This window comes from Neoarius graeffei, chromosome 3 (genome assembly GCF_027579695.1).
Source record: "Neoarius graeffei isolate fNeoGra1 chromosome 3, fNeoGra1.pri, whole genome shotgun sequence".
NCBI classification, from domain to species: Eukaryota; Metazoa; Chordata; class Actinopteri; order Siluriformes; family Ariidae; genus Neoarius; species Neoarius graeffei.
Window position 1 is genome coordinate 8,561,248 of NC_083571.1, and position 16,471 is coordinate 8,577,718.

The 16,471-nt window shown below is 40.5% G+C and overlaps 1 protein-coding gene across 1 annotated transcript in view; it reads right to left on the minus strand.

Moving 5' to 3' along the window:
* The window catches only part of syne1a (spectrin repeat containing, nuclear envelope 1a), a 491,960-nt gene that overhangs the window by 125,669 nt on the left and 349,820 nt on the right, over positions 1 to 16,471 (minus strand). Inside the window, 3 exon segments of the mRNA XM_060915606.1 lie at positions 5,624 to 5,815; positions 12,090 to 12,263; positions 14,421 to 14,621. Of these exon segments, the coding sequence (XP_060771589.1) occupies positions 5,624 to 5,815; positions 12,090 to 12,263; positions 14,421 to 14,621 (567 nt within the window).

Here is a 16,471-nt window from a genome sequence, read left to right on the forward strand (position 1 = left end):
GGCTGACGAGCCTGGAACCTGACATCGTCTTCTGCTGTTGTAAGATTTGACATGTTGTGGCTTCTGAGATGCTTTACTGCTCACCACGGTTGTAAAGAGTGGTGATTTGACTTACCACAGCCTTCATTTTTTCCCATATTCTGATGTTTCATGTGAACCTTAAGTGAAGCTTTGGACTTGTATTGAATATGATGATCGAATACACAACCCCATTTCCAAAACAGTTGGGACACTGCGTAAAACATGAATACAGTATAAAGAGATTTGCAGATCATGGAAACCCTATATTTCACCGAGAATAGTACAAAGACAACATATCAAATGTTGAAACTGAGAAATTGTATTGTTTTTTGAAAAATATACGCTCGTTTTGAATTTGATGTCAGCAACACGTTTCAGAAAAGTTGGGACAAAGGGCAGCAAAAGACGGAGAGGCGGAGTCTCTCAGAAGTAAAGATGGGGAGGAGTTCATTGCTCTGTGAAAGAGTGCAACAATTTAAGAATAACGTTCCTCAATGTAAAACTGCAAAGCATTTGTGGATCACATCAACTATGGTACATCGTATCTGTAAAAGATTCAGAGAATCTGGGGGAAATCTCTGTATGCAAGAGACAAGGTTGAAAACTGACATCGGTTGCCTGTGATCTTCAGGCCCTTAGGAGACACTGCATTAAAAGCAGACACGTGTCTGTAGTGGGGAAAAAAAAAAAAAATCACTGTATGGGCTCAGGAACACTTCAGAAAACCACCGTCTGTGAAAACAGTTTATTACTGCATCCACAAATGCAAGTTAAAACCAGATATAAACAATATCCGGAAAGACCTCCACCTCCTCTGGGCCCGAGCTCTTTTACGATGGACTGAGGCGAAGTGGAAAACTGTCCCGAGGTCTGACAAATCAAAAATAGAATTTTTTTTTTTTAGAAATCATGGACACTGTCCTCCAGGATGTAGTAGAAAGAGTCCCGGTGCTAAACTGGCCTGCCTGCAGTCCAGACCTGTCTCCTATTTAAAACGTTTGGTGCATTATGAAGCGCAAAATACGACAAAGGAGACCCCGAACTGTTGAGCAACTGAAATTATATATCAGGGACAACATTTCTCTTTCAAAACTACAGCGATTGGTCTCCTCAGTTCCCAAACGTTTACAGAGTGTTGTTAAAAGTAGCGGTGATGCAGCACAGTGGGAAACACGCCCCTGTCCCAACTTTTCTGAAATGTGTTGCTGACATCAAATTCAAAATGAGAATATATTGTTTAAAAAAAAAAACAATAAAATTTCTCAGTTTCAACATTTGATATGTTGTCTTTGTACTATTTTCAGAGAAATATTAGGTTTCCACGATTTACAAATCAATCATCGCATCCTGTTTTTATTTCCAGTTTACACAGCGTCCCGACTTTTTTGGAAACAGGGTTGTGTTGCGCTGATGTCACATTAGCCTTGAAGCGCAAGTTCAAAACAAAACAAGTGACTATATACGGGGTCGGATGAAAAAATTCGTGTCCTTTTCATCCAAGAATTTCATTTTTAATGTCCTAAATATAAATATCTCACTCCTTGGTTTACTAAGAAGCTCCAACATTGGTGGTTTTGTGTTAGCCATGAGCAACCACTGTGAAGCAAAAACAGCTGGAGGCACCACCGCAAGCACCTGTGCTGAATTTAAGGGACTCCCGCGATTTATATTTGGGAAAACAGCCTTTCTCAGAATTTCCAACAGTAACACACCGCACTGGCAGTACAAACCACTCACTGATGAGGCAAAAAGTACAACCCCGATTCCAAAAAAGTTGGGACAAAGTACAAATTGTAAATAAAAACAGAATGCAATGATGTGGAAGTTTCAAAATTCCATATTTTATTCAGAATAGAACATAGATGACATATCAAATGTTTAAACTGAGAAAATGTATCATTTAAAGAGAAAAATTAGGTGATTTTAAATTTCATGACAACAACACATCTCAAAAAAGTTGGGACAAGGCCATGTTTCCCACTGTGAGACATCCCCTTTTCTCTTTACAACAGTCTGTAAACGTCTGGGGACTGAGGAGACAAGTTGCTCAAGTTTAGGGATAGGAATGTTAACCCATTCTTGTCTAATGGAGGATTCTAGTTGCTCAACTGTCTTAGGTCTTTTTTGTCGTATCTTCCGTTTTATGATGCGCCAAATGTTTTCTATGGGTGAAAGATCTGGACTGCAGGCTGGCCAGTTCAGTACCCGGACCCTTCTTCTACGCAGCCATGATGCTGTAATTCAGGGGTCACCAAACTACGGCCCGCGGGCCAGATCCGGCCCGCCACCCCCCTTTGACCGGCCCCCCAGCCCCTCTGCCCCCCATCACTTGAACCGGCCCTATGAGGCAATCCCCAAAAGTGGTCATGGCCTATTTTTTTAAATTGCTTTTTGGCAAATAATAACATGTCTGCATCTTGTATTTTGTTGATTTTATCAATTAAATTGATATTTAGTTATAAAATGAACTATTCATATTTTCCGAATTTTCGTCATATGCTCGCAATCAAGCAGTGACAGGCAGCGCATGCGCAGAGAACTGTCAGTGTTCAGGACAGCAAAATGGCGAGCGGTCAGCGAAAAGCTGACAGAGTGCGCAGAGTTTTTAAAGAACAGTGGACCACCGATTATTTTTTCGTTCAGTGTAAGCAGGGTTCGAATTATAAATTTGACCCTATGGGGGTCTCTATTTAAAAAAAAAAAAGCAATGCATACTCGCTCTCCTGGACCAGCGCACTTTTGCGCACTGCAGTGCACAGCTTTCACACACAGGCGCGCGCATGCACGCACACACACACACACACAGTGTTGCGCATATATATATATATTAGTTAAACAAATTATATATATATATATATAATTATATATATTGTTAAACAAAGGAAGATCGTTGTGAGATAAAGGACAAGTCTTCTTCGGACTTAACTTCACATTCGATTTCGCAGGCTGCAAATTTCAGTTTGCGCGCATAGTGGTGTGGTGGTGAAGTACAGCCGTACATGTTGCGGTTTAATAACACGTTCAATACAAAGTTATGGCTGCATGGTGATCGGAAATGAAATGAGTTTTATTTATATTTATATGGTGATATAGGCTATTCAAGCTTATTATGGTGATATATGACGTATTTGAGAGACTTCCACAGAAAATTAAGTTTGCTTCTTTCATGGGAGCCTGAGGGAATGGGAGCTCAGTTCCCATTGGCTCCCACGTAATTCGAACTATGAGTGTAAGGACCGTGCAGTTTGTCTTGTATGTAAAGAAAGTGTGCCGGTTTTCAAAGAATATAATCTGCGTCGTCACTACGAAACCCGCCACAAAGAGTATGCTAGTTTGCGAGGGCAAACAAGAGAAGACAGGATTCGGAGGATGAAATGCGGACTGGCTGCACAACAGAATGTATTCCTTCGCCAAACCCAGATCAACCAGGCTGCTGTCCGAGCTAGCTATAAGGTAGCTCACCTACTAGCTACCCATGGAAAGCCGTTTACTGATGGGGACTTTGTTAAAGTATGCATGCTTGCTGTGGCCGAGGAGGTGTGTCCCGACAAGAAGGATGCGCTCAACGCGGTGAGTCTCTCCGCACCTGCTATGACCAGGCGAACCGAAGATTTGGGGGACAACGTGTATGACCAGCTGAATGAGAGAGCGTCAGAATTCGAGTTTTTTGCTTTGGCCATGGATGAGAGCAATGACGTGCAGGACACAGCACAACTGCTGTGATCTATTGCTCATATTATTATAATTTCACTGTTTTTTAAAATGTATTTATTTTATAGGCCTATTTATTTGACCTTTATTAAGTGCTGCATACAATTATTATTTATATTATTAATAATATCAACAGGCCTACCTACAATTTATAATTTTCCACTCATCTTTGCCAGTGTCAATCACCTCAACTAGGCAAATGTTTCTTACCTTGACAGCTTTGATGTTATTTTTATTAGAAAACAAATAAATGGAATATCTGTGGTATTTCAAATTAAAACAAAGTGTGAAGACTCAATTACTACTTTTGCAAACCACTAGTAAAGATAAACAAATATGTGCCAGGAATCAAGTGTTGATATAGTAGTGGGGGATATAGTAGTGGGGATATAGTAGTGTTGATATAGTAGTGGGGATATAGTAGTGTGGGGATATAGTAGTGTGGGTATAGTAGTGTGGGATGGCCGTGCCAGGCTAGTAATCTCTACTACACAATGAGGCCTGCTGGTGGTCATATTTGTCTGGGTCATACAATTCTATGTGATATAGCTGACCCGACCCCGGCCCCCCATCACAGTCAGGAACGACAATGTGGCCCCCAGAGAAAAAAGTTTGGTGACCCCTGCTGTAATTGATGCAGTATGTGGTTTGGCATCGTCATGTTGGAAAATGCAAGGTCTTCCCTGAAAGAGACGTCGTCTGGATGGGAGCATATGTTGCTCTAGAACCTGGATATACCTTTCAGCATTGATGGTGTCTTTCCAGATGTGTAAGCTGCCCATGCCACATGCACTAATGCAACCCCATACCATCAGAGATGCAGGCTTCTGAACTGAGCGCTGATAACAACTCGGGTCGTCCTTCTCCTCTTTAGTCCAAATGACACGGCGTCCCTGATTTCCATAAAGAACTTCACATTTTGATTCGTCTGACCACAGAACAGTTTTCCACTTTGCCACAGTCCATTTTAAATGAGCCTTGGCCCAGAGAAGACGTCTGCGCTTCTGGATCATGTTTAGATACGGCTTCTTCTCTGAACTATAGAGTTTTAGCTGGCAACGGCGGATGGCACGGTGAATTGTGTTCACAGATAATGTTCTCTGGAAATATTCCTGAGCCCATTTTGTGATTTCCAATACAGAAGCATGCCTGTATGTGATGCAGTGCCGTCTAAGGGCCCGAAGATCACAGGCACCCAGTATGGTTTTCCGGCCTTGACCCTTACGCACAGAGATTCTTCCAGATTCTCTGAATCTTTTGATGATATTATGCACTGTAGATGATGATATGTTCAAACTCTTTGCAATTTTACACTGTCGAACTCCTTTCTGATATTGCGCCACTATTTGTGGGCGCAGAATTAGGGGGATTGGTGATCCTCTTCCCATCTTTACTTCTGAGAGCCGCTGCCACTCCAAGGTGCTCTTTTTATACCCAGTCATGTTAATGACCTATTGCCAATTGACCTAATGAGTTGCAATTTGGTCCTCCAGCTGTTCCTTTTTTGTACCTTTAACTTTTCCAGCCTCTTATTGCCCCTGTCCCAACTTTTTTGAGATGTGTTGCTGTCATGAAATTTCAAATGAGCCAATATTTGGCATGAAATTTCAAAATGTCTCACTTTCGACATTTTATATGTTGTCTATGTTCTATTGTGAATACAATATCAGTTTTTGAGATTTGTAAATTATTGCATTCCGTTTTTATTTACAATTTGTACTTTGTCCCAACTTTTTTGGAATTGGGGTTGTAGTTTCAGTATGACGCTAATCCAGTTTATTTGGTGGACACACAGGAGGTCAGATGACGATTTAACTGAAACTTTAACATTGTTCGTGACAACACTTTTTTTTTTCCCCCTGCAAGTTGTTTACTGTATCAAGACGCTCACCTGGATGTGTGTGTGTTTGTCCTGTAGGATGCGCTGCAGCTCCAGCAGACTGGCTTTAAGGCTGTGCAGTTTGTGCGTGAGCTGCTCGGCGTCTCCACGCATGCCGGCCTTCCCCTCCAGCAGGAGGCTCTCGCTGTGCACGGACAGTTCGGACAAACACAGCACCTTCTGCTCGATCTCCAACAACATGTTCTGCACACGCAGAAATATAAATCCTTCACATATTACACAGCACTCCGGTAACACAAGGCAAACAAATCCATGCAGGAAGGGTTGAGATAATCTGCTATTAGCTTATCCACATTCACTGGATCAAACACGAGCAATCGTGTACTCTTGATTGGCTACATTCCTACTAGGATATCAGCTCATATACCGTGAGTAGAGAAAAACAAATTGGCCGATTTATCACAGGGCTTTTCAAAGTGTGGGGCGCGCCTCCCCTAGGGGGTGCTAGAGTTCTTCAGGGGGGGCGCAACGTGAGGAAAAATAAACCAGAATAAGTTACTATTGCGGACATTTAGCGAACTTCAGCTAGCCTTTGCCAGAGACAAAATGGATCGATTTTTAGTACCTAAAGCTACAGTGAGTGAGGAGACCGAGTCTGGGCCAAGCAAAAAAAAGAAGGAAGTATGACCACAATTATTTAAAGTTTGAATTTTCATGGACTGGATCTGAAGATGCTCCACTGCCACAGTGTGTTGTCTGCCAAGAGGTGCTAGCTAACGATGCTATGAGATGTTTAAAATGTGTAAAACAAGATGTTGAAAAAAAAAAGGACATGTTTAAAATGTGTAAAAAAAGAGGTTTTAAAAAGCACAGATGTTTAAAATGTGTAAAAAGAGGTTTTAAAAACCACAGATGTTTAAAATGTGTAAAAAAGAGGTTTTAAAAAGCACAGATGTTTAAAATGTGTAAAAAAGATGTTTTAAAAAAGCACAGATGTTTAAAATGTGTAAAAAAGAGGTTTTAAAAAGCACAGATGTTTAAAATGTGTAAAAAAGATGTTTTAAAAAAGCACAGATGTTTAAAATGTGTAAAAAAGAGGTTTTAAAAAGCACAGATGTTTAAAATGTGTAAAAAAGATGTTTTAAAAAAGCACAGATGTTTAAAATGTGTAAAAAAGAAGTTTTAAAAAGCACAGATGTTTAAAATGTGTAAAAAAGAGGTTTTAAAAAGCACAGATGTTTAAATTGTGTAAAAAAGATGTTTTAAAAAAGCACAGATGTTTAAAATGTGTAAAAAAGAGGTTTTAAAAAGCACAGATGTTTAAAATGTGTAAGAGGTTTTAAAAAAGCACAGATGTTTAAAATGTGTAAAAAAGATGTTTTAAAAAAGCACAGATGTTTAAAATGTGTAAAAAAGAAGTTTTAAAAAAGCACAGATGTTTTAAAATGTGTAAAAAAAGAGGTTTTAAAAAGCACAGATGTTTAAAATGTGTAAAAAAGAGGTTTTAAAAAGCACAGATGTTTAAAATGTGTAAAAAAAAGAGGTTTTAAAAAAGCACAGATGTTTAAAATGTGTAAAAAAGAGGTTTTAAAAAAGCACAGATGTTTAAAATGTGTAAAAAAAGAGGTTTTAAAAAAGCACAGATGTTTTAAAATGTGTAAAAAGAGGTTTTAAAAAGCACAGATGTTTTAAATGTGTAAAAAAAAGATTTTTCAAAAAGCACAGATGTTTAAAAATGTGCAAAAGAAAAAAATAAAAATGTGTACAACAACCATTTTTTTTTTTTTAAATACGAATGGAACATTAAGTATAGCAACAACAAAAATTGTAAGGGGGGGGCGCTGTTGTTTATTTGCTCTCTGAGGGGGGGCTGACTCTCCCACACTTTGAAAACCCGTGTTATCACATATTTAAAAGAAAAATAGCGAAAATAATATACAGTAGCTTCCCCCCCCATGCCCTGTTCCACACTCCAGCCCAGCCAATCGCCGAAAAACAGACGAAGAAGAACAAAATGGCAGAGCGTCTTGCTGAACCAACAGAGGACAAAACAAGTGTTGCCAGGCAAAACAAACCTCACCCGGCAGTCTGGGTGAATCCGCGACCTTCAGTTTGACATTTCAAGGTCACTCAAGGTCAGCAATCATGGTGCTAAATGAAAGCCCATATGGGACAACCTATATGTTGATAATGGTAATATTTCTCAATCATCAGCTGTCAGGTTATAGTCCTACATCGAAATCCATGACCTTGAGTTTGACATTTCAAAGTCATTCAAGGTCATGGTGGCAACTGAAAGCCCATATCGGACTTCTTAGATGTTCATAATGGTAAACATCTGTCTACCATTAACCATTTTAAAGTTAGGAGCCTCTGAAAACCCGTGACCTTGAGTTTGACCTTTCAAGGTCACAGGTCATGGTGCCAAATGAGAGCCCATATATGACTTTCTATATGTCAGTAATATGAAGTATCTGTCTCTCTTGAACCGTTTCACAGTTATGAGCCTCTGATAATCCATGACCCTGGTGTATGACCTTTCAAGGGTCACTCAAAGTCAAAGGTCATGGTGCCAAATGAAAGCCCATATATGACTTCCTATATGTGGACAATATTAAGCATTTCTCTATCTTCCCAGTTATGAGCTTCTGAAAACCCGTGACCTGGAACCCTGACATTTGACCCCCAACCGCTAAGAAAACTATGAGAGACACCCCGTCATGTAGCATATCAGTGGAAGCAGAATTGAAATATGAACATTTTGGATTTGGTTTGAAGTAAATATGATGAATATGAAGGAAGATAGTGCCAAACAAACAAACAAACAAAAAAAACCCCCGAATTTGATCTTTTTGGGGACTTCTTATATGTTGAGAATGTAGGCTCAACATATAGGCTATCATGAACTACTTTAAAGTTATAGCCCTTTGAAAACCCATGACTGAGTTTGACCTTTCAGGGTCACTCAAGGTCAAAGATCATGGTGCCAAATGAAAGGCCATATGGGAGTTCCTAGACGCTCATAATAGTAAACATCTGTCTGTCGGCAACTGCTTCTGAGTTATAATGGAAAACAAGTGATTTTGACTGAAAGGTTGACCTTTCCAGTGACCTTGACCTTCACCTTGACCTGATTACGCCCAAAATTTAAAATCAGGTAACCTACAGACCATTGCCCACCTACCCTGAAGTCAATCAGTACAACCGTCTAGACCAGACCTGGGCATTTTCCGGCCCGCGGGCCGCATCCGGCCCTTTGGTTCATTCTGACCGGCCCGCGTAAGGTTAATTAGAAATTACAAAATAAACGTATTTTCTAATTTTACCTCATGCATGGACTGAATGTGCATTGCTTTTATTTTGAAGTTGTGTTCAACAAAAACGCAACGCGCGCGACATGAACATCCCACGAAACCTAATCCCGCGATAACTACTGCCGTAATTTGTCCAGACCAACCACAAACTTGTACGTCATCCTTCAAACGGTCCAGCCAATCACATAGTGTGACGTCACCAGCAGGCGCCGGAGCCCGAGCCGATCTGTAGATCTGATACCTACACCGAATCTTCGCATCTCCACCTCGGACATTCAGCCTGACTCTGATGCGCTCGTTAAAGACCAACAGAGACTAGATTTCTCTCACTGAACAAATAAAAAACACCAAATGAGGTGATTAGACTACAAATGTAGGCGTCATTATTATAATATGATGTATAATATGATGTAATATGACATTTTTTGTAAGGCAACCTTGTTTTTCCCCCCATACTCTTACCAGTCTTAGCAGCTTGTAAAAACAATGTTATTTACTGCTTTAGATAAAGAAATACAATTAATATTATGCAGAATTTAGTTCAGCCTTATGGTCTGGCCCTCCACAAAATTTTCTGTTTCTCATGTGGCCCCATGGAAAAAATAACTGCCCACCCCTGGTCTAGACGGTAGATTGTTAACAGGCACACAAACAAACAAACAAACTGATTACAATACTTCGCCCTGCTGACTCCATTGTGGGTGAAGTAACAATATACACTACCGTTCAAAAGTTTGGGGTCACTTTGAAATGTCCTTATTTTTGAAAGAAAAGCACTGTTCTTTTCAATGAAGATCACTTTAAACTAATCAGAAATCCACTCTATACATTGCTAATGTGGTAAATGACTATTCTAGCTGCAAATGTCTGGTTTTTGGTGCAATATCTCCATAGGTGTATAGAGGCCCATTTCCAGCAACTATCACTCCAGTGTTCTAATGGTACAATGTGTTTGCTCATTGCCTCAGAAGGCTAATGGATGATTAGAAAACCCTTGTACAATCATGTTAGCACAGCTGAAAACAGTTGAGCTCTTTAGAGAAGCTATAAAACTGACCTTCCTTTGAGCAGATTGAGTTTCTGGAGCATCACATTTGTGGGGTCGATTAAATGCTCAAAATGGCCAGAAAAATGTCTCGACTAGATTTTCTATTCATTTTACAACTTACGGTGGGAAATAAAAGTGTGACTTTTCATGGAAAACACAAAATTGTCTGGGTGACCCCGAACTTTTGAACGGTAGTGTAGATATAATACTGACACTACAATAAACTAAGCCACGATATGTTTTTCTGCGATATTGTTCATACTGTGATCATTTTTTCCTTCACCATCCGTATCAGATCTTTTAATCAACACACATTTTCTGTTCAAAGAAAAATGAACTAGCTTGTTCGTCAATCTGGGAAACATGGCAGCGCTTTGTACGTTTTTAAACCATTAATTTGTGGAAAAAAGGATTTTTTTTTTTTTTTAAAGGAAATGATAGACTAGGAGCAGCCAGGAAATAAATAATTGACCACGAACCAAACCCAAACTCCGGTTAATAATTTTTCAGCTCATGATTTCTTTTCAAATGTTGTGTTCAAGAAAAAGGACAGCATCTGCAGTGGACAGCGCTGTGCAAAAGTCTTGGCACCTTATGAGCAACAAACTTACACAGGTTGAGTGATCTTTTCAGGAAAAACTGCTTTAAAAAAAAAAAAGAAATCGAGCGGCGGCTACAATTATCGACACCTTTTCAGATTTACCAATAAAAAATTTTCCAAAGCTGAGTTTCAGTTCCAACAGTTATTATTGGTTAATTAATCAACCGGAAGACCCGCCTCACACTTTGATCTTGTCGTCTGATGACACAGCTCGTTACCTGAGATGGAATTTTTTTTCCCCACACGATTAGAAATTTTTCAGAAAACCCGGACGTGATCATCGCAGGTAAGCATGGTGGAAAGATCACGGACATGTTTTTACTCATCAAATTCACCGATATTTCATGATCTCCTCGTCCAAACCTACTTTGTTTCTCACTCTTTCATTTGACAGCCACCATTTTGTATCTAAACGTGCGTTTGAGAAGTCACTCACGTGAGGTGTCGATAATAGTGATCGCTTTCCACTAACGGTGTCCACCATTATCGACACCCTGTGGGATTAAGGGACATTTACAACTGTTATGGATCGATCTTTGTGTAACATTGCTGAAGTAGAACAATGAAGTACTTTAAAAAAATAAAAGTGCTGTGATTTATTGTAATTTTTTTTCTGATTCATAACAGAATGGAATATTTATAGAGTATTTGGAATCCGATTGCAATAAATAGAATTAGAGCAGAATTAAATTCCGAGCATATAAAAAATTACACGCTTGAAATATTCAGATTTTTCGATTCCATTCAGAATTTTTTTTTTTTTTTGCAGTTTGTTGTAAATCTCTACCACATATTACAATATCAGGAGACATTTTATATTTTGGTTTGAGGAATGACATGCGACCTTTGACCTGGATGTTCATGCGGTTACAGTGTCGATTTCCTGTTGACATTTATTGGTAAACGACAAAACTAGAAATTAATACAAACAACAACGAATGATGAACAAAATGTGATCTACGAAAATACTGAGAAAGCGGGTAGAAAGTGGAACAAAAAGATTTTCTGACGCAGGTTAAACATTATCAGTTCATTTGTTTACGAACATTAGAATTACTTCCTCATTTACATAAACACCGACATCCAGATATTTATATAAAAGATATTTTGGACGAAATATAAGTCTACGGAAAACACATTTTAAATAAAAACTATGTTTTGTTAACTTAATACCACATACCGATTATTTTTCTTTGAAATAAATAATCATCTGGGTGTCGATAACTGTGGAACGGGGTCACGTGATCCGATACGTTAAGTAATCAAGAATTAACTCATTTTTTCCCCCAGTGGAAGTTTGAGTAATTATTCATGCACAATTTACGTATTGAAAGTCTTTTCTACTTTTGCAACGGCCAAGAGATCGTTAAGGTGTCGATAATTGTAGCCGCCACTCTATTATTATTATTATTATTATAGAGAAATCATGGATATTTTACTACAAGACATTTCACGCCTCAATATCTAATCAAATCAAAAACAAAACAATAAATAAGAAAGTAAAGCCTCGTCTCGCCTCGTTCATGCTTCTGTAAGAGTTTACATTCTGCTCACCTGACAGTCGATCAGCTGCTCCTCCATGTCCATGTCCTCTGGATGCGGCTGGAGGGCGGAGTTAAGCGTCGCTCGCGTACTGAGCAACCAATGATCGAGCTCCTCTGCCTCGCTATGGTAACGCTGCAGGGCCTGTTCCTGCCTCTGCTCCTCCAGCTGCTCGTTCAGTCGCTCCTGTACAGCACACATCAATGCTCACGTTTACGCTAAACTACTCTACGACTGAATAGCGTAGCTACGATTAACTGAATCGCTCAGCTTTCGGTTATTGGACAGAGTTGCGTTTGATGTAATTGTTTTGGAAGCAAAGAGAAATACAAGAAAATTTTAAAAGTAAAATAAAATCTCATCTCATTGATAGATAAAAAAAAGTTTTCACAGCTGCATAACTTTCAATCATAGAATAGATTGAGTACAACTACTTATAAAGCAATTATTACTACACTGCATCCGCACTATAACGAACTCTTATTACGAGCTTTCACGTATAATGAACCAAGTTCGTGTCCCCCGATATCACTGCGTCACGTCCACTAGGACTAATTACTCTGCACCTGTTCCTGTTTCAAGTGCAATCACAGCACACACTTATAAAAACTCTAAACACACAGACTTGGTGAACGATACCAAGTGCTGTACTGAGTGTCTAACATTACCAAGCCTTTCTATCTGTATATTGCCTTTCTGTTTTTTTTTTTTGTGTGTGTATTTGGACTCTGTATATCGTCTTCGTCTCCGCCATTCTGTTTGTGCCTCGTGTGACCGTTGCCCGTTTCACGACCCTGCCTTCGTCTTACGTTTTTGATCTGTTTGCTGCCTGTTCGTAAATAAACAAACACTCTTCCTGCAGTTACATCCGTCATTCACTTGCTCACATACACACTGAGCCATGCGCTCCTCCTCGTCCCTCAGAGACAAACAATAAGCAATCAAGTCCGCAGTTAACAATACGTCTTAACGCTATAAAACAAAGGCTTAACGAGTTTCGCTTAGGTGTTGCTGTAATGTGTGTGTGGGGGGGATTAAAGGAGAACTAAAGGCAAATTTTTTATCATCAAAATTCGCTATTTTGTTGCTGCCATAACAAGTTATGAGTGTTTGAATTATGCTCTGTAATATATCAGTCCATATGTCAAAACGATGGCCGTAAACGAGATTCGTCGAGACCTGTGCGAGACATCGTAGGACGGAAGTCAATCGTACGGCGGAAATCAAAGTCACCGACATCTGCCAACGTTGCCAAAAGACGCGCGCCCTCTTTCGAACTCTGACGTAATCAAGCCGGAAGTTTTGTTTGTTTTGAGCGCGATCAGGAAAGTTTGAAAAAAGTAGGCAGTAATCGTCATTTAAACTCATTTTTGTGCAATACTTCGTTTGGAAACCAGTTTTCAAAATGGCGGCGCTGACACCTGGCTGACGCTTCACGTTTCGAAGTCTCGCACAAGTCTCGTGAAGATCGCGCGGATAAGCGACGCCTGCCGTGGACCAAACAAACTACATTCAACACGCCTAAACACCGAACAGGCCAATAAGTATAATATTTAATTGCAATTAGTTGCCAATACGAGTCACGATATAAGGTTACTAAAACTGAAAACGCCATTGAATAACACGCTAATTAAGAAATAAAGCAAGTTTAAAAATGACTTCAGGTCTCCTTTAAGTGCTTCTACCGGTATGTTCTGTGCCCAAGTGACGTCAGAGCATTGCCGCAAACAATCGGGAGGGATTTTTCTGATTGGTTAAAATATTTTCAATAGCAGCATTTATGAAATCGTCACTGATGGGGGAATTCTGCACAGAAACTGACGTTCGGAGATGGATATCTTAGTTGTGTGAGCTCCTTATTTTCAATTGTTCGCATGAATCGTTAATTTACATCGTAATCTATCATCAAAACTGTATTTTAACCATGTGCTTTCTTTTCCTTTGCTTCTGTTATCAGAGGAACCCAGTCCTGTACAAAATGTCACCGTGGAGTCAGAGTGCAGTAATGAACCTCCAGTTCGAGAGACTTCTACACACACACACTTAACTTTACAACAGCTGCACGCATGTGAAACGGAAATAAACGGACTATGGCAGGAAAAACCATTTTGGATAAAATTGTTATTGTCCGTTACACACTTATCAACCTGTGTGACTCAGTTGTGCCTTTTGAACAGAGAATAAATGAAGAGGGAACTGAACATTAACCGTTTATTGAAATTATTATTACAAGGGTGATTATAGTTACTATAATACTATAGCTACAACTGGAATGTGCGGATTCTGTTAGCGTTTGTAATTATTGTTCCATCCGCTATAATATTGTTTGAAAGTCTGTCTCACCTCCAGGAGCTGGCGCTTGCCCGAGGCCTTCATGCGAATGGTGGCCATGCGTTCCCCCAGCACGGTGAGGGTGGAGTGCAGTGCCAGCTGGTCGCCGGCATCATGTTCGGGGCTCTCCTCATCCTGCTGGAGCTCCTCTGAGAAACACGCCTGCAGGGCGCTGATCTCATCCTGCAGCATCAGGATCTCGTCCATCAGCGCCTGAACAGAACCGATGACGGGACGGACTAGGGTGAGGGCAGTGAAGGGCGTTTTAGGTCGGTAATTATTAGAGATACGCTTTCTGGCCAAAAAGTATGCGGACACCTGGCCGTCGCACCCATATCTGGTTCTTCACGAAAGTTTGAAGCACATAATTGTATCTTGTGTCTTGTAACATTTCAACTTCCCTTCAATGGAACTAACCAGGCACAAACCTGTCCCAGCATGACAAGGCCCCCGTGCACAAAGCAAGCTCCATGAAAACATGGTGTGCCAAGGTTGGAGTGGAACAACTCGAGTGTCCTGCACAGATCTCTGACTGAACTCAACCCCAAGGAACACCTCTGGGAAGAACTGGAACTGGAGTTGCATCAAAATCCCAATGTCAGCGCCTGATCTCACTAATGCTCTTGTCGACGAACACAAATCCCCACAGACAGCCACGCCCCAAAATCTAGTGGATGGAAAGCCTTCTCAGAAAAGAAGAGTGGAGATTCTGAGATGAGATGTTCAACAAGCACGTATGTATGACGGACAGGAGTCCAGAAATGTTTGGGCATACAGCATACCGGTATGTGTATTTAGTCACTGTTTCTACGAAAACACAAGTGTTGCCAGGCAAAACAAACCTTGCCCAGCAGTCTGGCCAATTCCTGGCCTATAGAGACCTTGCAGTCACGTGACCGGAAAGTACACAACCGCCATCTTGTCGGTCAAAAACAGCGCTGAATACTGCTGCACTCGTGTACAGAATGGATCAATTTCAACCGACGGACTACACGGCTCATTTTTCTAATGAACAGATAACTAGATATATGTCTAAAATAAACAATCTACAGATTTGTGACCCTTATGGCTTACCGGACGGAGTTTTCACGACCGGATTTTGAACTGCCAGCGGAATACCCAGACGTGTATAATTACCTCATTAACTTTCCCTCGCTGTTCAGTGGTGAAGCACTGCGTGCCTATAAATCTCTGGACAGTTATCTCTACAGAAATTCAGGATTTGTCAGCGACTCAGATGTGGCATCTTGTAAACAAGAATCCTCATTGGATGGGTAAGTCACTTAAGTATTGAGTATAGCACTGACCAGCCGATTATAGAATAGAATAAGGTAATTCCAAATCGTCCGTCTTGTTTACCATGGATCTGGCGTTGGAGGTTGGAGAGGTAGAGGCGTGGCAGTGGAGGTTTGAGTGGCTGTTTTCTGAGCCTAGTCAACAGGCCGGCTCTGCCTGCAGCCTCGCTTTTGCTTCCGCTCCCGGCGCCGCCTCCTTCGCTTTGCTTCCCATAACAATCCACGGAGACCCCGCTGGTCTCGCTATCTCGTCCGGAATGTTTTTTTTTTTTTTCTCATCCGGAATGTTGTGCATGCGATGGAAATCGCTACAAACCGTCATTTTCTGCTGGAAACCAATGTCCAGTAAGTCCATACGGTTGTAGTGGATATTGAAGTCCGGTACGGAAGAACAACACGCAAAAATACACACAAAAAACATAAAAACCGTGCACAGGTAGGGAGAGCTTGTAGCCGCAGCCGTTGTAGTAGAATTGTATATAGTAGGGTTTTCCAGAAGAAAAGGTAGAAGTAAAAGCAGAAGTAGAAGGCGGAATATGGCGTTTGACCGACAAGATGGCGTCTGTCACAATCTGGATCGGCTGTGACGTCACATGCAAGTGCTCCATTCCGTGACCTTCGGTTTGATATTTCAAGGTCAACATTCATGATGCTAAATGAAAGCCCATATGGGACAACCTATATGTAGATAATGGTAATATTTCTTAATCATCAGCTGTCAGGTTATAGTCCTATGTGAAAACCCATGACCTTGAGTTTGACATTTCA